Genomic DNA, 24,845 nt, shown 5'->3' with positions numbered 1-24,845 from the left:
AAGATGTAGTCACTACAGTACTGTACACACAACTTGTTTCAGAAAATAGATACATTCTGCCTGGAGATGCACTCGTTTTAAGATTAGCAAATGACAAAAATGCAGAATTAGCAAGAATCACTGAGGTCTATTTTTTATAGTTCCATAGATATTCCAGCAGTGTGATCTTCTGCTTTATCTGTGTCTCTATCATATTGTGCGGTTGTGTTTTAACTACTAACATCCTATTAAACAGTGATTGAAAAATGAAACAAATTATACAAAACAGAAGCAGTCGTCACTAGTGACTTCTGGGCTGATTTCTTCTTTGTCACTGTCAAAAAACATTTGTAACTGGCGAGAGTGACGAGCGACAGCGAAAACACTGACCGCTTTACAATAAAATATACAATTTACTTTTAATAGAGCCCATAGTAAACAAATTAAGCCACACAAATGCAGGTCCTGAGTCAGAGACGTCATCATTTGTTTTTGTGTATTTACAAATGAAATAAGTATATTATTGATGTATGCATTCTTGGTATAAAAAAATATCTCATTAAAGGCAGTGACGTATGACGTTTGTATGTTATTGGCACATCTGCCCATGCCAGAAGTACTGTAAGGCATGACTTTTCATGACTTATCAATTCAATTCAATTCAATTCAATGGTGCTTTATTGGCATGACTTACAATAGCAGGTGATGCCAAAGCAATTATACAATACATACATGTATATATACATTGCATCATAAATGATGTATATATTTTCATAAACAAACTGATTTATAAAATACAGTAAAACAAATTAATGAGAGAATAAGTAAAAAACAAAGTGATAAAATTGAAGGGAAGCGAATACTGTTAATGATAAAAAATAAATAATAATAAAGAAAATAATTAAAATAAATAATGATATCTATCTATCTATTGATCTATCTAATAAATAATACAGTGGCTACAAGTAGTATATTTACTCTCCTCCCAAGTTGTGCTCCTTATGTAGTGTCACTGTGTGCCCCTTTGGTTGTGGCAGGCAGCTACGTATTGGGCAGCTAGTGGGGCTGTATGTCCCTCGACCTCTCCTGTCTCGCATCTCTGTCTGGAGAACACACTCACACAAGCACACCTTTTTATAGCCCCATCACATCATTTACGCCAAGTCCTAAGCAGAGCAAAGTTAAGCATGTGCAAGTAATGCAGCAATTAGATGCTCACTTAGTACATATTGTTATGCACAGACACATCTGCTCTGCATGTGTAATCAGGAGCATCTCAGAGGTCAATGAGATGCTAATGACCTGTCTGCATATTCCCTGGAGCATCTTTCTGCGGGGGCGTAAAGTTATGCACTGGGCATTTCTCTTTCGTACTTATGTTGCAATTTTGCGCACGCACAACTTGATATTTGTGCATGCAGAAGTCTTAGTACATAGGCCCAATACTGTATGCCTATGTACTAATTTAAACTAACTACATTTGGTAACATTGTAAGGTGGTGTTTGAATTAGCTGAGTTAGTGTGTGATTAGTACCAGGTGAGTGGTTAAATTGATTAGAAGTTGATTTGCTATTTGATTGGTTTCCACACAGTTTAGTTGGTTCTTTTGCCATGCAGTTGTAACATTTAATCAAGCAGCCTATTTCGGCGCCAGCAAGAAGCGCCAGCAAACCGAAGAGCCTCAACAAAAGAGCCGGGAGTCTACATTGGTGGGGGAGCCCAACCCTTTTTTAACCTGAGTGCTTTAATTGATTATTTAAACAGCAATTAGAAAAAGTCGAAAATCTAGAAACTAAAATATTGGTATTTATCTGTATTTGTTTTAAATCTCATTAAACAATACACAGATAAAACAATATTTTTAACTTAAGTAACTTTTATTTCACTATTAGGTACATGCTTATAACCAGATGATTGTACCAAGGATTAACGCTGTATTTTTTTTTTATGGTTAGCACAGATTTCATGAGTTGTAAAATGTACCTGTTACCATCTAATATGTCGTCCCCTGTGAAAATTCTCATTCTGAAAGAGTAGTGTAAATATACTTTTTTTCCCACTTAGAAATAAATACAGCAAACGTTTGCCTTATTGATGCACTACTTGTTACACTGCATTTAGGAACCTGGCAGTCGGTTTAGTTTGCGTCCAGTAAATGGTTGAACACACTGCATAGAGATGCACAATTTCCTTAAAATGTCTTCAGCGAAAAAGATACAAGCTGCATCAAAGTTCACTCTCTTCAGTACAAGATGGAGAAAATTAATGTCATCTTATTATTTTTTTTTTAATTTTGTTTAATAATTTACTGATTATTTAAAAGTTGAAATCTTGTTGGATGTTGTAGACAGTTGGGTTTAATGGAGGCAGGTTTAAAATCCATGTAATTTGTTATATACATGTGTGTAAGCCAACGGTTCTCAAATCTTATTTGCACTGTGACCCCCTTATAGCAACACAAATTACTACAGGATCCCACTACCCTGTGTTATTACAGAATAGTTAGAATTGATGAATAAAACATGCAGTATCAACAGCACTAATATTTAGTCATTGGTTATTTTTAATTCACAATACAATCGCAAGACAATTTTTATAGCCAGCAGTAAAATGAAAACATTATACATTTTTTACTTAATGGTAGAGGTGGAGTTGTTTGGCTGCACAGAAGTCCCTCAAATGGGGCTCTGTGCTACTAAGGTAAAGCCGAAGGTCATCTTCAGTGGTGTGGCGTGGGCCCTGTACTTGTTTTTCAGTAAAGCGAGTGCAGAAAAACCTGCTCAAAGGTAGATAGACACAAAAGGCATGATTGACTTCAATGCTGCAGATAATAGCCTGGTATTCTTGACACAAATAAATCCAAAAGTTAGCAAGAAGCACTATCGGAACTCAACTCCCCGGCATGACTCCACTTCAGAAAACGGTAACGTTTTTTTAAAATCTTTTATAGGTGATAAGTTTCTATTACAGCAACCCACTTCAATTTAAATAGTGAAGGTACTGTACTGGTAAACAATTAATGTACATGCAGCATGCAGTAGACATGCTGCTAAACATCAAGGTGTGCAATGAAAATAAACTAGTATGTCTCTTATTCCCCAGCTCTCTCTTGAATGGTATCTATAATGTATAATACTGAAGCTGTGTTATCATACTTTGTTTAGGACCCAAGAACCTATAACTCCTCTCTTCTGAGACCCCGAGTAATAGGAGAGTGGGTTGGTCGTGAAGAGAATGATGCTGATCCACTGGCAGCTGAGATGTTACAGCCTCCTGTGCCTAAAAATAAGAGTGAGCAGCGGGGAGGTGAGGACAGCAGTGGCAGTCCCGCAGGAAGGTAAGTTTTTACTTTGGTGGAGAGATGACAGAGGGCTACAGTACATTTCATACCAATTGACTTCTGTGTGAGACGATATAGGGTCATAGGATGGCGAACGTCTTAGTATGTGGGTAGTATCAGCACGAGTAGGGAGAAGCTAATGGACCAAGGCTGAAAGCAGAGAGGTGAACCCTCATCCAGGCAAATACACTTGTTTATGTAACAGGGCTGGGGCCAGGCACATAAGGAGGGGCCTTCTGTGATTGAATATTGTAAATAAGTGTGTAGTGATTGTATAAATAAGAACGGGATTCACTTTAATGGGGAACCTGATCCTCTGTGTGTAGCAGCCTGCCTGCTGTGTGTTTAGTTGCGGGAACGAGCAGCGTGTGTGTGTTTACCAGCTGCGAGCTCCTAATCAGCAGGTGGGCGTGGTGTAGCAGAGCTCCAGGAATAAAAGGGTCCCGATTATACAGATCAAGGCTGCTGTAAGCCATAGGGGTCAGAGACCTGCTGCTGCAGAAGCATCAGTCCGTCTCTGCTGCTGAAAGACTGGATTCAGTAAACAAAGTACCACCGTGTGTATATTCCGATCTCGGGAGGTGTTTAAGGGCTTTGTTCTGGGAGAAGGAAACTGCAATGAAACAGCGATCATATGTATATCCGAGGTTGGAGTTGGGTGAACTGCCCGAGGGACAGGGAGTTAGTTTCGGGATAGTAGATCCCACCCAGTATAACAGACAGGTTTGGAAGCGGGACCTCCATTTGCTAGTGGAGCAGCACGAGCTGTCTTCAGGACACCTTTTGTTTTGTAGTTTTTGTACAGTGTTTATTTTGCCTTTTGTACGCTGGGCTGTATGTCCCATGTGAGCTCCCATTGCTGGTACCGTCAGGTGGGGTTTCTGTCTGTACGTCTATGTAAATAAACCTGCACTCCTGCGGTGCGTGTCAATCTCAACCTTCCTGTCTCAGTCGCCTGTCAATCACGCAGTGTTCACGCATCCACGTCATCATCATCAGTCATTCCTTCGTGCATTGTAGCAAGTCCCCTGTTACAGTTTACTAAACCATTTTCCATTTGTTTATTAATGGGCAAAAGTTAGATAAGGGTGTGATAAGTACATGAAGCTTAGCTATTACATCATCAGCTCACCACTCCTGGGTGCCCAGTAAGCAGGGCTCTTCGATACCACCTGTAACGAACTGAATTCTCCGTTACTGAGTAATGGGAACTATAATACATTGTTTATAACATAGAATGCACTGCAATAGGGACTTCCTGTAAGCATTTTCTTTCTTTATCTGCCGGCTTAATAACTGTAAACTAAATGGTAAAACGTGAAACGAGAATGTACTTACCAATGTGGGGAGCTGGGATCCTGGGTCCAGGGGGAGATCAGGTTCCTAAAAGAAAAGGAAAAAAAAAGTTTGTTTGAATCTGAACAGTGCAATGATGGTGGAGCTGAATGGAGGCCTACGCTCAATCAACTTGCAGCATCTCTTAAGAAAGTAAATTAATTGATCCAGCATTAATTGATCCTGCTGAGTTATACGGTGATCTAACCGGGAAGTTAGCATAATTTCTTTAACTAAGATTTAGGAAAGATGAAAGTAAAACTTACTGATTTTGGGGTTGCCTGTCTCTCTCTCTCTGTGTGTGTGTGAGTGGACAAAGGGGGCCAGCACGGCTTTTTGAAAATGATAGGGGACGTGCATAATGCAAGTCTATGGGGAGGGAAGTATAAAAGGAAGAACAATGCTTTTATAGTCCATGCAAGTACCTCAGCCATGAAAAACAATAATGTGTATGTAGGACTAGTTTAAAAGCAATTACATTGTTATATATTGCCTAATTTTAAAGCAAGATATACATATTTTTATATTTACTTATTTGGTATGTTCCAAGGGGAGGGGCTAAGTTTGGGTATAAATAGCCTGTATCAAGCCCCACACTCAGTTGGGTTGTTTTTCAGCTGGTTAAAGCTGTGTAAAGGGCTGAGGGGGAACCTGATTTTCAGAATATTGCCTAATTTTTCAGAAAAAAAAACAAAAAAAAAAAACGTTTTGTGGTGTGGTCTTGTTTATTTATGGTCACAATTGTACAGAGTTCAATTCTGTTGCTGTGTGCCTCACTCCTGTTTGGATAATAAAAGAGATACATCTTGGCGCAACAAAAACTCCTCTGGTCATCGCAACAAAAACTCCTCTGGTCATCGCAACAAAAACTCCTCTGGTCATCGCTTGGTACTTTTACAACATTTAATTAAGTATATGGGAAAACTACAAAGTGGTATGTAATTCAATATTTTAATGTAATATTAATCATTTGACTTCATGAAGCAAAATTAGATAATTCTATAGGGTGATGCAAAACTTTTGGCCATAGCTGCACATATCCCCTATAAATCATAAAAAATAACACATTACAAAATTGAGTGACCCAGATCAATTACTGATTACTTTTATTGTTTTAAATAAAAACAAACATGTCACAAACCATGTTCACTTTTGTGTATAAGGTGAACATCTCCATGTAAGTAGAAGTATTGAGTTTTTACGTATTTATTATTTGGAAATACCTACGACGCGACATCAAGGCCGTAGCCAGCTATGAGGCATCCGAGACACAGGCCTTGGTTAAAATCATACTATGTAGGCCCTTTTACACATTGCTTTGCTGCAAAATAAAATGCATTTAATCTGTTGTTGTGTGTATACATTAATTCCCAAGTCCCGCTGATATCTATAGCCTCTGTGCTCTTCAAAATATTTACTGTCATTGCGGACTACAGCGACACCATACGACTCAGTTCATACCACCAGAGCCGCTTGAGTAGAAGTGGTTTCTGCACTTTAACAATTCTATACAATAGTTTAGAGGACCCAGGTTGTGAATATTATTACATCATTTTAGAGAGGAGTTTGGGAGCTTGCCCCCGATAGACTGTAACTTGCTATACATAAATATGCCTTATACATGTAGGGTCTTCTGTGGTCCCGAGACCCAAACTTGGGTGTAAAATGAAATTGATTCAATTGTGTCTATTTACTTTTGTCAAGTAATGTGTATAGTAGGCTACTGTCTGCATTTCAATTTAATATCAGTATTTAAAATATATATTGTTATTATTATTATTATTATTTTCTTTCTTTCTCTGAGGAATGTACCTACCTTTTTAAATATGTTTTTTGCTGGTTTAACACGCAGAATAAAGGCAGTGGAATAAAATGAATTTCTCTGCTTTAAGTAGTGCTCTTATAATGCAAACACATAATTAATCATTGCAATTATTATTAATTTCATTTAACAAGTTTAGCAAGGGTGAAGTCTTTGTTTTATGAAACAGTTAGTGTTATAGCTACAACCTCCAAGCAGCGAGGGTGAAACGATCATCACTGTGGTTTTAGGAATGTATAGGTAGAAAAATAGCTTATCTTGTCATTATCATTTTTCCATGATTAAATTAAGAATCTGAGATGGTTTAATTATGCTAATTACAACATTAAAGGCAGGCAGAGCGCTCAGAAATGAAACCCGAAAACCAGCAACCCTAAATATCCATCTGGTGTATTTGATCTACGTGGAATACTTTTAAGGTTTATTTCAGACAGTGCGTGATTGACACTGGTAGTTGAGTTGAGGGTTGTGTTGAGTTCATTGGGCTGCGGATTGCATACTCATGAGTGTCAGAACACAGCCAAACAGCCTATCAAATCGACTGCTTCAATGATTTTTTTCTTGGCTGGCTATGGCCCAGGACATCATCCACTGCTGGGATACTGAAGACTGAAGGCTGCCAGAGCGCATATGAGATTCTGAGCAAACTGCATATCTTATGGAATATAGAAGAACATTTTTTAATCATTAGCAACAAAAACTAGTGTTGAATAAAATCAATCACAACAAATGAACAGAAAAACATTTTTTGATTAGCAATACAACCCTCGTAAGAGGGCTTTACTGTCGGGTAAGGCCCTTTTCGTTATGTTAAACGCTAGAGCCAAGCTTACCAGAACGGTAAAGCACTCATCTTCGGGTTCTTAAACGTGGGTCTCTTTTTGAAGTATGAAGCTTGTCTAATAAATCCAATCAATATAAGAAATGTTGCGATTTTTAAATGTTTTTAAATATTTGAATACCGGTAAAAGTAAAGGTATCATAATAATCACCCAATAGTTTCAGCACTTTTTCTTTTCTTTTTTTTTTTTTTTTTTAGACTTTTTGGGTCCGATTTTCGAAAGGGGTTTCATTTTCGGTGCAAATGGCAAAATCCGCAGAATTTTTTTTTATTTTCTATTTTCTAATGTGGTCGCCAGCGGATCACATTTCATGCATAATTTTCTGTGGTTCTATTTTCTAATGTGAATGTGAATAAGAAGCTGGCTGAATAAGAAGCCAACTTCAGCATCTTGTTAATGCGGTAATAAATACGCTGCAGACATATGCTTTTAAATAAAATGACCAAACCACCCACCTAATATAAACATGGTATTTGAGTGGAATTGTACACAGCTGTTTTTAGTTTTAAGTAGGATTTATAATTGAGTGTTTAATGTTGTGGATGAACATACAATAAATACAATACATTCCTTAAAGTAAGTTAGCTTTCTCTTCAGGGACCATTTTCAGTTTAACAATACAGTATTCAGTATTTCGATGCATATGTGCCATTTGCTGTACCATTTTGTTTTAGCACATATTTATGATTTTGGAATGTTTTGATATTATGGGCAGGATTTTCAAAAGTTTGTAAAGGATAACGCCAGTGTTAATCAAGAAATAGGCATGTATCATTGATTTTGGTATTTTCTTGCAGTTAATCTGCACTTGGAAAAATAGGGTTTTAATTAATGAAACCGTATATAACTCACCTTGAAAGACAGTTGACAGACCATGTCTGTGACGCCGACGATACAGAGAGAGTGTACAGGTTTAATTTCTTATACCTCGATAATTCAATGTTTGTAGTTATGAAAATATTTTAGCCTTTTCTATACTTGTGGTTATGAATGAGATTTATTATCTTGTTTTAACCATTTGTAACTTTACAGAGCGTTTGTTGTATTGCTAAAATGATATACTGTTATTTGCACCCAGTGTAATGTTACTACCAAGAAACTGTAGCCTATTTGAATTCAGCACACATGCATTCCATGACAGCTGACATCTACTGTAGATTTTATTTGAATTATACAACTGAAATCTTGAAAAACGGCATATTAGATATTACAGTAAAGCTTCCTCAGGTGATTGCGGATTTGCAATGTGCCCTTGGCTTTTTAACACCTGTGTTATTCACACCAGAATGAAAAACAGGCGTACATGGACACAAAGCTCCATTAGGAATGTGATCAAGGTCATTGACGTGGATTTTGCCTAAACGTATTTGTAATGTTGTCAGACTCTCCTCACACTTCATGTACACTTTCACTTTCACACGTTTGTATGCATATAAAATGTTCTTATAATACTGTAAGTCTTCGGTGGCTACTTCTAATCATGTTGAGTTTATTTATTGTGGAGGCGAGCAACGAGTAACAGAGAAAATGCATGATTAGAGGAATTCAGAGAACAATTAATTATAAACAAATTGTGTAATCTTAATAAATATATCATGAAGTGTTACATACATGGTATACATGTGTAATAACTAACAACTGCAAACACCAATGGCACTTGAAACGTATGTATTTATAGCCTACAATCGTACATACTAAAATACATACAAAAGTAGATGTCAGAAGATAACAAAGGAAATCAAATTCCATGTTAGACAGGGAAGAATACATATGGATCACGCACAGAGTTTCCACTTCTGGATACCTGCTATGAATTGTTGCACTAAACCCGATGTCTAGATTGCTATGTGTGCCATGTTTGCACGCTGTTCTTGTACCAAATTCTGTTTTGGGCCTGAATAAATGCTTATGGATGACGTAGAGGGGTTCCCCTGTGTTTGTATTAACTTTGAAATGAGTAACCCGAGGAGATTTACCCCCTGAAACACCCCAGTTACTTATTCAGTTCTAGTTACATTTGTGTATATTAGCAAATAAGAAACTGGGATGCGAATAAAAAGCTGGCCGAATAAGAAGCCAACTTCATCATTGTTGCATTAACGTGTTTTTTTTTTCAAATGAGTCTCACTTTTGACACAGAGGAATGGCCGGATCTTCAGATCGGCTTGAGGTAAAGAGAATTGTATTTCAGCTTGGGATCGTAATACACACACAGACACACACATAGCTGCTTCTAGCATAGGATCCATGTTGAGTGTCTTGCTGGCAGAGAGTCATATTAACTGTGCTGAAGCAGGCGGAAAGTTAACTGGTGGAAGTTTACATTAGCCACCACTTTTGTCTTTAGAAAATCGACACAGATTCTTATAGCATTACGTATTCCACCAAAAGACCAACCAGCAGAATAACTAATGAACCAAACTAGCAGACAGAGTCCCGCCGTGTTTTCGGCAGCTTTAGAAAATAATGAATCGGTGGAAAAAAAACGGTTATACTAATTCGATCCTCCAGCGGATCTCCTTTTAAAATAACCCCCTTTGAGTTATTTTGCCATTTTGTGTTTTTTGCCTACCTCTTTCGGTTTTAAGCAAGCTGTGGAATAATGCATTAATGCTGACAAGAAAAAAAAGGAACAACTGTGATCTTCCTTCTAGGCATAAAACAAATTACCACTAAATTCTGCTGCTAGATAGTAATTTTAATAAGTATTGAACATATAGTGCCATAAATCAGAATGCAAGTGCTGCTTGTGGCGAACTTCAATAAAACAACTAATAATATGTTCAGGTTCATGTGCCTGCTGGTGAAGAAATGCATGTTCTCCAGATTAATTATATATATATATATATATATATATATATATATATATATATATATATAAATATATAGATATAGATATTTTGTTTTTGCATTATCTGCACTTTAAGCTCAACCTTTTTATATGTATCCAGGGTAATATTACACTTCAGTAATTACAGATGTGGGTATGTGTACTGGGAATAGCATGGCCATTATAGAGGCAGCTAATTAGAGTGCATAATATATTAAATCATTAATCATGCACAGTGCTCTGGTGACAGAAGTAGCTAAATTACATTACATTATTCTTTTATTAAATTAGACTTAAATTACACAGACTGGAGCCTTGTAATGTTACATATTACTAGAAGCAATCAATGATATCAACCCCTGTTTGATATTAAGGTCAGTGAAGTCAGTTTGTAACAGGAGTGATTTGTTACGTGTGTGGGTCATCAATGAATAATAATGAATCGGACACAGAGCAGTGGGTGTTGACACGCTGCACAGTCACGCAGATTTAATTAACACAGGTGCTGACACTAGGGTACCAGCAATGGTAGCCGTAGTGCCACATTTAATAAAGAAAACATCCTCACGGCTACTCTGGCCTCTTCAAACGGCCTGTGCTGGGCAATGCCTTCACCAGCACCGTCTTGGAGTAGAAGGCTTTCGTGTAATAGTTCTCTCCATGGAGCGGACGCTCTCCTCCTCGATGTCAACACAGCAAGCTTTCGCTCAGTGCCTCTCTGCATGGCTATGGCTGTGCTGTGGTGCAGATGCCTTTTGAGCTCCACGCAACCTTCCCAGGCACGCCCTCCAGCCAATCAGGACCTCCCTATCAACTCAGCACCGGACAAGTCTACCTGCTCAATTTGTTCCTTAACAACACGTCTCCTGTTGTGCGTCCCAGCTGTTTCTATAAAGACACACATGCACTCGAACCAGCCATATGATCTACCTCACAGTTATAAAAGGGAATGTTTTTAATTCGGAAATAAAAAAAACAATGTGTTTTGCAGCAGAACTAGTAATAGATTGTATTTACTGGTACCCTTGTTTTTAAAACGTGCTGCCCTTTAATTATAAATGCTGTTCTAAGCTGTTGTGCTGGGGATGAAGATTTAAAACAGCTTATTGAATGGCTGATTGTGTTAATACACTGGCAGGCATGCCTGGTCCTGGAGAAAATGTGGTGTGTTTCTTTTTGCAAAACTCAATAGATCTGTCATAGTGGCGACTGGTCAGCATATAGGAAAGGACATCTTCATGTCACCCAGAGCGGCACTCCCACTTCTATAAGGTACTGAGATGAGAAGCTCCATCCGACAGTGAGACGTTATGCAGATGCAGTCTGGCCAAACTTAATTTTGGTTGATGACAATCCCCGCCCACATTGAACAAGGATCGTCACTGCGTATCATGCACAGGAAGCAATCAAGAGGATGGATTGGCCAGCGAGATCTCCTGACCTGAACCCTACTTAGCATGCTTGGACCATGCTACAGAGATTCACAGCAGCCTGTCCAGTGCAACACAGGAGCTCCAGGACGCCCATATTGAAGAATGGGCCCTGCTTCCATAGTAACGTGTTCGGCCTCTGATTCAGTGGGATGTACAGGCCTTATCAAAATCTCGAGGCAGACATACTGTACTGTTCATGTGCAAACACACAGGAAGAGGCCCTTTAAAAAAATGTGTTCATGATATTGAATTTGTACAAAACTTTTTTGTACAGAACCTTATTTTAGTTATGCATAATTTTCCAAAGGTTAAACTATATATTGACACTGTTAGCTTCAATTCAATTCAATTCAATTCAATTCAATTCAATAAAGCCTCTTTTTTGACAATATTGATCCCAAGAAGAATCCACTTACCTTACACAGTATATACTATTATAATGGTGGGCAGGTGATCAGGCATTTAGACTGTAATCTTGTAACCCTAACCCATACATTAACTGTTGCAGAAATGGAATTCCTATAAAAACAGGTCTATTTTGAACGGTTTCATCACTGAAGACGTACAAAGAAGCCTATGACAAATAACTCCACTCAACACAGCAGGCCATTTAATCTATCCTCGCCTTGTGTATATTTAAGTGATCGTTTTTTTTTTTTAGATACACATTCTGAATTATTTGTTTATTTTAGAACTAGGAATGTTTACCTAAGAATTAACTGTACTTAAAACAATTCATCGCTATTGTACACCACTACTTTATACATATATATATATATATATATAAAATCAACTTAGGCTAGTTCCATTTGAATTACTACTCAAATCAAAAGCTGTGGTGTAATATGAATTATTAAATGGGTAGAAACAATTGGCAAAAATACTAGATTCTGATTGGCTGAGACCTTCTCCCTAGCCATTAGATATCTGGTGATAACACAAGTGCAGAACTTCTTTCTCCAAAGTGGCCTCATCACAGTAAACAAAATCAATACTCCAACTGTAACTGTTCGCCTGGGTAAACAAAACCACTTGAGTAAGTCAGTATGACAGCAATCCTTGAGATTAACTCCAAACGTTCAGCAGCTGAAAACAGTGAAAAAGAAAATAAAATGCCAACATCTTGCCATACTGATGTAAATGAAGCAGATTTAGACAACCTAGAAATGAATACAACTGAGGAAAACACCAAGCGCCAGACAAAATGGGCTATGAAAGTTTTCCATGACTGGCTAACTAAAAGGAACATTGACCTTGATTTAAAAACAAAGTCACAACAGTAGCAGCAGTAGCTCCATCTACTGGACATATCCCATACACACATGTTGAAACAATGAATGGCAACATCCAGTTCAATATCTACAAAGCCTAAACAAGAAACAATTATCGAAGCCCCAAAAAAGAAAATATTCTACAAAACGGTTTAAAGTCAAATGTTTTATTGTTAAGCTCACAATTTCAGTTACTGTGGAACTACTTTTTCTCTCAGTGAAGGTTACACAAATAAAAATTATAAATAAAAATTATTTACCAATAACAACACATTTAATAATGGCAATAATACACTGCATGGTCTGTGTGTTATCATGAGACAACAATTCTTGGGTGGTTGAAGGCACTTGACTTCGTCGCATGTCTCACAATGCATCCAAGATGTGGTGATATCTCATGATAACACACCCTGTCATGTATTACTGCTTAAATAATCTACTGTAAAGTAGTGATCTGATTGGTTAGAAAGGTTGTGATGGTGTATAATGTAATATAAGACACTGAAACTATGTACAGTAATTAATAGCATTTATAGCAGGTTTTTTTTTTTTAAGTTTGTGCTGTATTTAATTCACAGTCACAAAGTTTGTGTTTTCCATGTCGGAAATTGTAACACGTCAGTTAGTCTTAATTGCTATATTAGTACTGTGCATAGTATAATGAAAAATTATACTCTGCTGTCTTTACAGGTCAAACTGATGTTATTTCCAAAACCTTAACTGTTCATTTTAATCTTCATCAAGTGAGTTAACTGTTATACAGATCCGAATCTTTTGATTTTTAATTCCAACCTTTTCTAAAGAGATTTTCAAATTTCTGCCAGGATGCAATACATCCAGCTTTCTCAATATAAATTATTATAACCTTGGGTCATGTTTTCTTACGCAGGTGTTTTTTATTTTATTTTTTGTCAATGCATTTCTACAGTATTTCTGTATTGGGCAAAAAAGCAGTTGCTGCAGTAGTAGAATATTCTGCAAGTCTGGCATTATTAAGATGTTAGACTGATGTGGGATATAGACAGACATTTGATTCAGTTGGTGTGAAACTTGGGTAAAGATCTTGGGCCAGGGTTGGCTCAACATCACCAGTTCAACAAAGGACAGCAACAATGGTGTGCATTTTACCACATCTTTCAGATATCCTGAGACATTTATCCCCAGTAGATTAAATGTTTCCCTAGTAGGCAATTAAACATATAATACTGCAGTTTAGCCTTTGCTGGTCCAACAGTATTTGTTATCACAATGCTCAATCAATATTATGTTGGTCTGTGGTTGCAGCCCTTAGTTGGGCCAATAGAATCAGTGAAGCAAAGCAAACTGTGGCCCAACAAAGTTTTCTACAATGTGTGGTCCATAATGTTGGATCAATGTTAGTGGCCCAATGTAAACATCAGTGTAGATGTTTTTGAGCTGAGCAAAGAAATTAATTCGTATAGCACAGATATATAGCTAGCTTACGTAATTTCCTTGACCAAATTTTGTCTTATTTCCCTAGCATGATTGTATTGTGATTCTTGAAATGTATTTGTTGTTTACGACTGTAAGTCGCCCTGGATAAGGGTGTCTGCTAAGAAATAAATAATAATAATAATAATGATTCATGGTGTGAGACAAAGCACATTAAAAGTTCTTCATTTTACCAATGTTACCAGAAACCCAGATAACAAGAACAATAATATGAGTTTTTCTCAGTTCTTATAGCAAAGCGCTATCCCCTCACATCACAAGGTCGAACGACAAGACTGGTAATTGCAAACTCCTGATGTGCACCAGCTATGTACAGCTTGATTTTTAAGAGTTCATTAATCCTGCATTGATTCAGAGCTTACATTAAACACAGGAAAATCACACAATGTTTACAGACAGTTTCAATGAAGCCTAAGTAACGGGTTGTATAATGAAAAGGAACAATGTGTACACTGCCCCACACAAGGTCCGTGGTCATCAGAAAAAATCCTGCATGTTCCAATTGTATAGTGTGTTGTTATGTGTTCTGTGACACTTATTTAAAGTTATAGCATGTCACATTTAACAAAAGTAAATGGTTTTAGAACCAATTTTAATTGGTTTGATTATGGTTTGTACATAGGCTCAAAACAGCTTATTAAGCAGAAACAAAGGTTTTGTCATCCCTCCAAGGTCATATATATATATATATATATATATATATATATATATATATATATATATATATATATATATATATATATATAATTACAAGTATAACAAATATAAATGGGTAACTAGGGTTTATGAAAACAAAAGATAAAAGAGCAGTATATTCAACTGATTTTAACAGTGGTATAAATACTACCACTGTTTTATATTGTTAAGTAGTAAATAAAAGAAATAAAAAAAAATCAGCAATCGTATCCCTATGGTGTCAGGTTTTGTAATATGTAGGATTTTATGCTTTCAAGCGCGACAACATATTTGGTATACTGGTAAAATAACTGTTACAAACCACTAGTTACGGGTTTGAGCCCTTTCTTTCTTTCTTTCTTCATTTTTGTTTATTTTTCTAATAAATATCATGAAATACAGGAAATGGAGGCTTGAATCTTATTTTTCATAACAGGCCAAAATGCCGTTCTTACCATTTTACTTATTAAACAGATTGATTGATTGACTGATTTGATAATTAAACATTTTGCGTTTCATTATGTATTTTTGATTTTGATAATGAAAGCATTGATTCTCTTTGTTTTTGTTTATACAATGTTAATGTAATGTTAATATTCATTAGAAGATATGTGATTCAAAAGCACACTATGCCTGAAGTACACTACATATTGTGGGCTAGAATAGCTGCTTTTGGCTAATTGGGCTGCATTTTTTCTGCAGCCCTCATCTGAGTAGCGGGCTAGTTGTAAAAACAGGTATTCTTTTTCAGAATGGTAATTGGATCCTAAGTCTTTATTCAGCAAATGTGAAGAATTATTAATTAATACAGAAAATAAAAAAAATCTATGAAATGCTAAATTAGCCATTATTCTGACATTTTACAACAATTAAAAAGGCCCCAGATTTAAACCTAAAAAGGGAAACCCTGCATCAGTATAAGTCTAATCCCTCATTAATTGAAGTCACCTCCAGCTACATAAATTAGCAAACTGTACCCAGCTTCTTGTGCTTGTTACTCACTGTAAAGTAATGCTCCTGGGTTTAACTCTCCAGTGTACAGAAGGTAGAACCTACTGTTATGATAACCAAGCTTCATAATTAGACTTAAAACCTCAGTGGGGCAGCATGTTCCATAACGATCTCCATGTCTCCTAAACGTCTTTTAACATTGTAGCTGCAGCTTGCAGGTTATAAGGCAAAGTAATATAATTGCATCCATAAAATATTTTGTTCTGCACATGTTTTGAGTGTGTGTGTGTGTGTGTTTAATGGGGGTGAAGTGGCACTTACACATCAGCCAATGCAAATTAAAGTAAAAGAGTAACTAATTCATTGAGGTAGTCATCTGACAGCTATGCAGAGTATCTAATTAGTTGTTTATTTCTGCTTTCCATGCTGATATGTACATGTTATAAACATATTGCTCGAGTTTCCTCTGCAGTGATGTAATGCCTTTGGGTTCATGGTCACGACTACACTCTTGTGTACTGTATTGACACAAAGTCATTGTTTTATTTATATTTTTTCATCACATTATGCCCCTAATGGGAAGCAGTGTGGAGTAGTGGTTAGGGCTCTGGACTCTTGACCGGAGGGTTGTGGGTTCAATCCCCAGTGGGGGACACTGCTGCTGTACCCTTGAGCAAGGTACTTTACCTAGATTGCTCCAGTAAAAACCCAACTGTATAAATGGGTAATTGTATGTAAAAATAATGTGATCTCTTGTAACAATTGTAAGTCGCCCTGGATAAGGGCATCTGCTAAGAAATAAATAATAATAATAATAATAATAATAATGGACACAAGTCACTACCAGTACATTTGTCTCTTGCTTAGGAGAAACTAGCATTTACCTGAGTTACAATCCTGCGTAGTGTGAAACCACATACCCGGGTCCCAGCAACGCACCTCAGGGTTGACACGCTTTGACTTGGGTTGAGCGAGAGAAAATGCATGACGACTGAAACAGACACGCTGCAGTGTCTAATGCAAACCCACATCGTGAAAAAACACATTTGTAGGTGAAATACGCTAAAATAAAACTGGCAACATTTAAAAAATACATAAACACCTGTAATTTTCAGTTCACTAATATAAAGGGCTTTACATAATCTCTGCAAGTAAGAAATTGTAGTGTCCAGTGTGAAAACACAAAATTAAATAATAAATTAACATCCAAAGTTGCAATATTCGAGACGGCCCTTGTCAGAGTTGTGAACGATCTGCTAATAAGCTCTGACTCGGGCTTTCCATCAGTATTAATTTTTCTTGATCTAAGTGCTGCCTTTGATACTGTAAACCATTCCATCCTACAAATTCTAGCTATATTTGTTCCTGAAGCCATGAATTTCTTCTGCCTGGGTGTTATTAGCTACTTGCCTTACAGACATCAAGCATTGGATGTCACAAAATGTTCTCATGTTGAATTCAGATAAAACAAAGGTTATGCTAGTGGGATCACAGAACCAACTAAAAGGAAATGTGGGATTACATGAGCTCGACCCTTGCAGTCTCTCATTAAAACTTAAACTAGAAATTAAGAGTTTGGGGGTCATCTTTGATCTTGATCTATCATTTGAGACTCATATTAAGAACATAAGAAAGTTTACAAACGAGAGGAGTCCATTCGGCCCATCTTGCTCGTTCGGTTGTTAGTAGCTTATTTATCCCAGAATCTCAAGCATGAAGGATCCCAGGGTGTCAGCTTCAACATTACTAGGGAGTTGGTTCCAGACCCTCACAATTCTCTGTAAAAAAGTGCCTCCTATTTTCTGTTCTGAATGCCCCTTTATCTAATCTCCACTTGTGACCCCTAGTCCTTGTTTCTTTTTTCAGGTCGAAAAAGTCCCTTGGGTCGACATTGTCAATACCTTTTAGAATTTTGAATGCTTGAATCAGATCACCTCGTAGTCTTCTTTGTTCAAGACTGAATAGATTCAGTTCTTTAAGCCTGTCTGCATATGACATGCCTTTTAAACCCGGAATAATTCTGGTCACTCTTCTTTGCACTCTTTCTAGAGCAGCAATATCCTTTTTGTACCGAGGTGACCAGAACTGAACACAATATTCTAGGTGAGGTCTTACTAATGCATTGTAAGGTTTTAACATTGCTTCGCTTGATTTAAATTCAACACTTTTCACTTTAAATCCAAGCATCTTGTTGGCCTTTTTTTTTATAGCTCCCCCACATTGTCTAGAGGAAGACATTTCTGAGTCAACATAAACTCCTAGGTCTTTTTCATAGATTCCTTCTTCAATTTCAGTATCTCCCATATGATATTTATAATGCACATTTTTATTGTCTGCGTGCAGTACCTTACACTTTTCTCTATAAAATGTAATTTGCCATGTGTCTGCCCAACTAAAGTATCTTTACCATTTGAGAAATATAGTCAAACTTAGATCAATTATTTCCATATCTGATGCTGAGAGACTAATCATCTAGAATTGATTATTGTAATGCACTTTTTTCTGGTGTCCCAAAGCGTATGGTATCCTGCTTGCAGCTTGTTCAGAATACCGCCACTAGAATTCTGATTAAAACCAGGAAAAGTAAACATACTACCCCTGTTTTGGCCTCTTTACACTGGCTCCCTGTGCAGTATAGAATTGATTTTAAGATTTTGCTGTTAAATTACAAAGCCCTCACTGGATTAGCACATGTACTGACTCTGTATCTTCCAAACTGCACTCTGAGATCACAGGATGTGGAGCAGCTGGTTATTCCTAGGGGCAACAAAAGCAACACGGGAGGTAGGGCTTTTTCTTGTAGTGCTCCTAAATTATGGAATGCTCTGCCTTCATTTGTCAGGGAAGCTGGGACCGTTACAGTTTAACTCAAGGCTAAAAACACGCATTTATAAAATGACTTTCTTATCTTAGAGGGTTTTAATGTAACTTTAAAATTGCTGCTTTTGTATTATTGTGTATACTGTTATTTAAATATGTTATTTAAATGGTCTGACTGTAGCAGTTTTATATGTGACATGCTATACAAATGCATTGTGGTTTGTTCTTTTTTTGCCATGCACTGTACAGTGTTTTGCGATACTTTTGTATAAAAAGCACTATTTGTCATAACACTGAGACCCAAAGAAAAATTACATAATGATGCAGATAGGTTTTCTTTCTTTTTTGTTTTTCAATGTACCCTTTTATATACCATGTAATATTGTGTCTCTCTGCTGTATGACAAAAGATTACAGAGAACAGAACATCTGTTCTTGGCAAGGACGATAACAAATTTAAGTCTCCGTTTTTCATATTATTTTTTTACTTTTATATAGAATTTGTATCCAAAGTGTTTGCCCAGAACCTTGAACAAATCCACATTAAAAGTTTACAAGTCATAAACTTTTGAAGCTTTAATATTCTTTCTGGTCTCCAAACACATTTCCATAAAGCTATTTTCCTGACAGGTTAAAGTGTTAAAATCGTGTCTAATAATAATTCTAAATGGATGTATTTGCTATTTAGTAATGTATTACATTATTCTGGTAGACAGGTTGCGATACAGAAGAAGCAAACACAACATTTTTTTTTTTTTTTTTAAGTAACCAAATGTGAAAGGCATAAATATGCTACAGAACATTCTCTAGACAATGCTGGGAACTGGAATGTGTGTACAAATTAACTGTGCTGCTGTTTATTCAAGAAAAAAGCTCAGTCCAGTGTCATTATCTGGTAAATGACCCAGTGAGCTATTTAAAACTATAAATATTTCCTAAACTCTGTCTCAGAAAATTGCTCTCATCAGTTATAAATAAAGCGCACCCCAACCATGTTAGTATACTATATTCTTGCATAGTTTAGTGTACCCTACTTCTGTAATAGAAGTCAGGCCTTTATTTATAATATACTGTTTGAGGCATTGTAGTTATTATTTTCTGAGGAAGCATACACTCCGCAATACCCCAAAAAACAAGATGTTATTGTATTATTGGTTTACCATAGTAAAAGCATAGAAAGGTATAATACAGCATGGTGAAACAAAGGTAAGCAGAGAGGTATGGTAAAGCATAAAAAAATGCATAAAAAGCATAAAAAACATGGTAAACTATGGTAAATGCAGAGTATAACTATAGGAAAACCACTAAATTTTTATAAGGGATGTCTATGGTGTGCTGTATACATAGTGCATTTACCACTTATTACAAAGCTTTTGTCTTGGAAGCTTGATGTGCAGACCCTATACTACACTGTGGTGTGTCAGGAGCTGCTTTGACTGTGCCGTGGGTAACACCTCTCTAAATCAATTTGTAGCTTGAAGATGGAGCCAAAGAGCAAAGGTCTGAAGCAGCAGCAGCAGCACCACAAGAAGCTGCTGGCAGCAATGCTGTCCCAGGACTCCTTCGACTCGCTCCACAGCACTGCGCCCTCCGTGAATGAGGAGGAGATTGATGATGAGGACGACACCATGGAACTACTGGGTAACAAACACATGTCAAGTATAATTACAGAGAGCTGCTGGGTATTTTTTTTATAAAATAAAATATTATGGTTATATGGCTGTGCAGATCATTTTGTTGTCACTGTAAGGTTAATTCAAACTGAAATAATAACATTTGGCCACCAGGTAGCATGGTGTGTAATGTAAAAAAAAAATACATTTGGGCAATAGAATAGAAGGTAAGAGTAAGGTGACCAGACGTCCCGTTATTGGACAGGACAGTCCCAGGACAGTCCCGTTTTTTCCCCAGAGCATCGTCGCACTGGTAACAGAAAATACAGAATATTGTATTGTCTTGCAGGCTACTGTGTTTCTACCATATCTAACTTATTACAGTGCAACTCTTGACATGACTACTGTAGTCTAACAATAACGGCTCATACAGGTACTATTGTATTGTGTTGGAATTATTCAGTTCATCCATGATATTTGTATATCTGCGTGCAAACGACTTTGTGTCGTGTGTAGCTATAGACGACAATTGCGTAAATCAACGCTGTCATGTGACATCACCGTTATGTTTACAACGCAGTGCACTGAAGCTTGTCGTGGTTTGAATACGTTGTGAATCAGATTAGTCCATCACAACAATAGGAGGGGCTGTACAATGTGACAAAAGTATTTGGAAATATATTTTCTATTAAAATAAGTCTATATTCACGTATGTTTGTGAATAATACAAAATCATTTATGAACTAGTTATTTTCACATTTATGAAATTCAAAAGTTTCAGAACATTTTTTTATTTCTTTAAGTATACATGTTATGTTGTGTTTAGCAATAATGAAATACAATAGTTTGGGTATCCTGGTGCAAATTTAATTTCTTTAAAAAAATATTTACATATAGTTGATTACTGTATATGATACAAATAGTTTAAAACTATTACAAAAAAAAAAAAAAAAAAACACGTCCTCGTTTCATTTGACCTTTCTTTAAAAAAAATGTGAATAAGCTGCCTTAGAGGCATCTCTTTTTAATTTGGTGACCCCTTATTTTTATTTCTGTGTTAAATGTATATTTTATTATCCTGCAAAGAAAATAGAGACAATGGAGTACTCATATTTAAGATTAATGCTATAAGGTATTTTACTTCACCACAGTTTTTAGTTTTAGAAGAAAACCAATGATCCAATCAGAAACTGCAGTAGAAAACATATACAGAACAAATACCATGTCATATTAAATGGTAAGAAATTCAATATCTTGAAAAAAATTGATTCTATGAATTAACCATTTAATAAATACAAATATTGAGCTATGTAATGTTTTCATGCAGGAAGGGTCTGGTTTTCAGATTGGACACTGGAGGATAGCATAAAGATAGAAACAGAGCGAGATGGAAAGTGGAAGTCAAAGAGAGAAGATGCCGTTTCTTAGGCAGAAAAGGGACTAGATTTGCAGCAGTAATCATCAATAAAGCAGAATCTGAGATTCTGATGATTGAATTGCTACTGTGTAATGTAGTAACTATACTTGTTGTGAAGAAATAAAATTACAAAGACAATAAGATCATTAATTGTAGCAGGTTTTCAACAGCAGTAGCTGGTTCGGGTGTTGTAGCTGAGGATGGTAAATTTACCCACTCCGGTATTGATATGTGACCAAATAAACACAATTTATAGAAATAGACTGAGTTTAGGTAGTTTGTCATGTCGTCAGTTTAGCTGTAAGCAGGAATGTAATTTTTAAAAAGCCAGTATACACGCGGTTTTGCATTTGATTCACAGTTGGTGCTGAGACGTTCCAGCGGGCATGTACCGTCTGTTAGAGCCTGCTAGAGCTGGAAGCTGATTGGCTGATGGTACTGAATCATTTTCTAATTTAATTTTGACACATAAAGCACAACTGCTCTGAATACGGTACTCAAATCACCTGATAGCACCCAGCAACTTGACTGCAAGATTTCTATGTATTGTAGTAAAAAACATTGCTTAAATTCTGTATCATGTATAAATCCAGGTATGAGGTTCAAATAAACTAAGTCCTGATAAGATGATAATCTGCAGATTAATTTAATAATGCAACATTTGCTCAACAAGTACACAGGCAATGCACATATATTGGGGTTTGATGCTTCAATGCTGCTTTATGTATCAGATATTTTTATTTAAGTGTTTTAATGAAAATAAATCTACATTAACTGTTTACAAAAAATTTAAATAATGTAATGTAATGTATCCATCCTGGATAAGGGCGTCTGCTAAGAAATAAATAATAATAATAAATGTTAAAAAATAATAATAATTTCTTACACTTAACAAGACCAGTTACGCCAGCAACATACTGCAGTAGTTTTTGTTTTCTTTTGTTTTTTTGGGGTTTTTTTTGCCAAAATGAAACTACATTTACAATAGAAAAACACATACATAATTGTAGCAGGGCGATAGAAAAGCCCTGCACATATAAAAGGGGGCAGGACAAAGCTCTGCTTGAATATGTGTTTATTTGTCACGGGTGAAGTGTATGGGTGCTTTGGAGCAAGAGAGGAGAACAGAACAAAAACAAAAATAAAAACAACTGCTACGAGTGCTGGGAGCTCTAGCACCGTATATTTTTAGTTAGGATTGTTTTGTGTGCGAGGCCTGTTTTGTTTAAAACTTTTATTTACGCTCTTGGAGCAGTGTTTTTTTTTTTTTGTGTGTGTGTGTGTTTAAATATTTTATTTATTTTTGTTTAAACATAAAAAATAGTGTCGCAGTGCGCTTTGCACCCGAATACCTTGCCTGTGAGTCTGTTTTAGTTCCTGTTTCTGGCCTGACGTCACTACCACTCAGCCGCCCTGTCACAGTCACAAATAAGGAAAATTCCTTAATTATTTTATTTATTAAATTGATCTATAAGTGTGTTGTTGAGGGCAAATAAAGAAGACTTTACACAGAACTTTTGTAGTTAATCTCAAGGATTGCTGTCATACATGGGGTTTCCATGCGGGTCAACTTACACGTGAAATGGCGATGCGCGTGCACGTTTGGGAGAATTACTCGGGTAAATCAGGTTTGTGGCTGAAAAAAACGGCCAAAGAGAGGGATAGAGTAAATCTCATTTACTCGTGTAAATTATGAAACACACGGGAAAACCACGCCCAGTTTCGCATGGAAACCCGCATTTCATGTGTAAATGTTAATGAGCGTGTTTATCCTTAACTATAAATATTGCAAGGGAGCAGGTCAGTTGTTACTGTGGATTCCAAGACGGCAGAAAGTAGTGGCTGATGGGCGATTGTATGGTTAGCAGTGGAGTAGTTCACCTTAATGCTAATGCGGGCAGTTTTTTTTTATTATTGTTTTTTGCTGTGTCTTGTCTGTCATGTTGTATATATCTTGTGGGTTTACAGTTCTGTATAAAAGCACTTACCACAAACTGCATTATGCATTTGTTATAGTATTAAAGCAGCTGTTTGAGAATACCCTGGCTGTAAAAACTACACTAAAGTTAAACACAAAGAGCAAGTGAGCTGCTTAACTGAATTAATTCCTGTCCTTTTTTTGATCCCAGCTAAGTCCAAACACAACGCACGTCTGCCCTCCACGTTAATAAATATAGTTTGTGAACTGGATGTCATAAGTCAGCTCGATCACCCAAAACAGCGCAACAACATCCAAGTTGTTGATGCCCTCTCAGAACTGACCAAATAAAATTGCAAATGAACGTATTGATTGTGTTTTATTTGTTTGCATCATTAATATTTAACACAGCAGTAAATCCAACACAACTTAAAAGAAAAGAGAGAATCTCTGACAGCACGAGCCTCCTCAGATCGCTGCTGTCCAATTGAAACTGGCAGCTGAGGTAACCTTCACAGTTGCCAAGTCTGCAGGTTGTAATTTGCATTAACACCCACTCTAACATGGGTTGCGCTTGTTTTGGGCTTGTTGTGAAAGGCAGTGCCGCTTTTTTTTCTCGTGAGACTGTAACTTTCCCCGTCTGTCTCGCAGGTAGCCTAATTTTGTTGTTGATAAGAGTTTGTGCAGGCAGCAGGCAGTGGCAATTTTGGGAACTAATTAATGCACTTCAGTCTGTTTCATCAGTATCTGCCACCTCTCTTTCAAGTGCCCACTACCCATATTTGCCCAAGTGTGATGTTGAATGCTTCCTCAGCAGCTGTCAGCCATCCGGACGGGTAGGGTTTCTAAGCCAGGTTAGTATACGCAGCATTACCTGATCCCCTATATGCTGTGTTGCCTGAATGAAAGGGATATAATATATCAAAGTGCTATATAAATGTAGTAAATAAAAGTGTTGCTGAAACAAAATGTTCATCTCCACTGGCTCCACTGGAGATTCATAATACAGTATGCAGTACATTTTGCTATGTATATGCTCTGATTGGATATTTATCGTCAGCTGCCTTTATGTACAATATTTTGAAAGATGGGTGGAGAGCCCTCTCAAGATAGTGTCTGATCTTAT

The 24,845-nt window shown here is 36.7% G+C and overlaps 1 protein-coding gene across 6 annotated transcripts in view; it reads left to right on the top strand.

Moving 5' to 3' along the window:
• The window catches only part of LOC117435599 (uncharacterized protein C8orf34 homolog), a 145,026-nt gene that overhangs the window by 44,292 nt on the left and 75,889 nt on the right, over positions 1-24,845 (top strand). For all 6 annotated transcript variants that reach the window (XM_059017290.1, XM_034058916.3, XM_059017291.1 and 3 more), the window contains 2 exons: positions 3,145-3,317; positions 20,246-20,412. In XM_059017290.1, coding sequence (XP_058873273.1) covers positions 3,145-3,317; positions 20,246-20,412 — 340 coding nt within the window. The remainder of the gene's footprint in view (positions 1-3,144; positions 3,318-20,245; positions 20,413-24,845) is intronic.

This window comes from Acipenser ruthenus, chromosome 3 (genome assembly GCF_902713425.1).
Source record: "Acipenser ruthenus chromosome 3, fAciRut3.2 maternal haplotype, whole genome shotgun sequence".
In the NCBI taxonomy this organism is placed as follows: domain Eukaryota; kingdom Metazoa; phylum Chordata; class Actinopteri; order Acipenseriformes; family Acipenseridae; genus Acipenser; species Acipenser ruthenus.
Note: the sequence above shows the minus strand (reverse complement) of the source record. Positions and strands in the feature narration are given on the sequence as shown.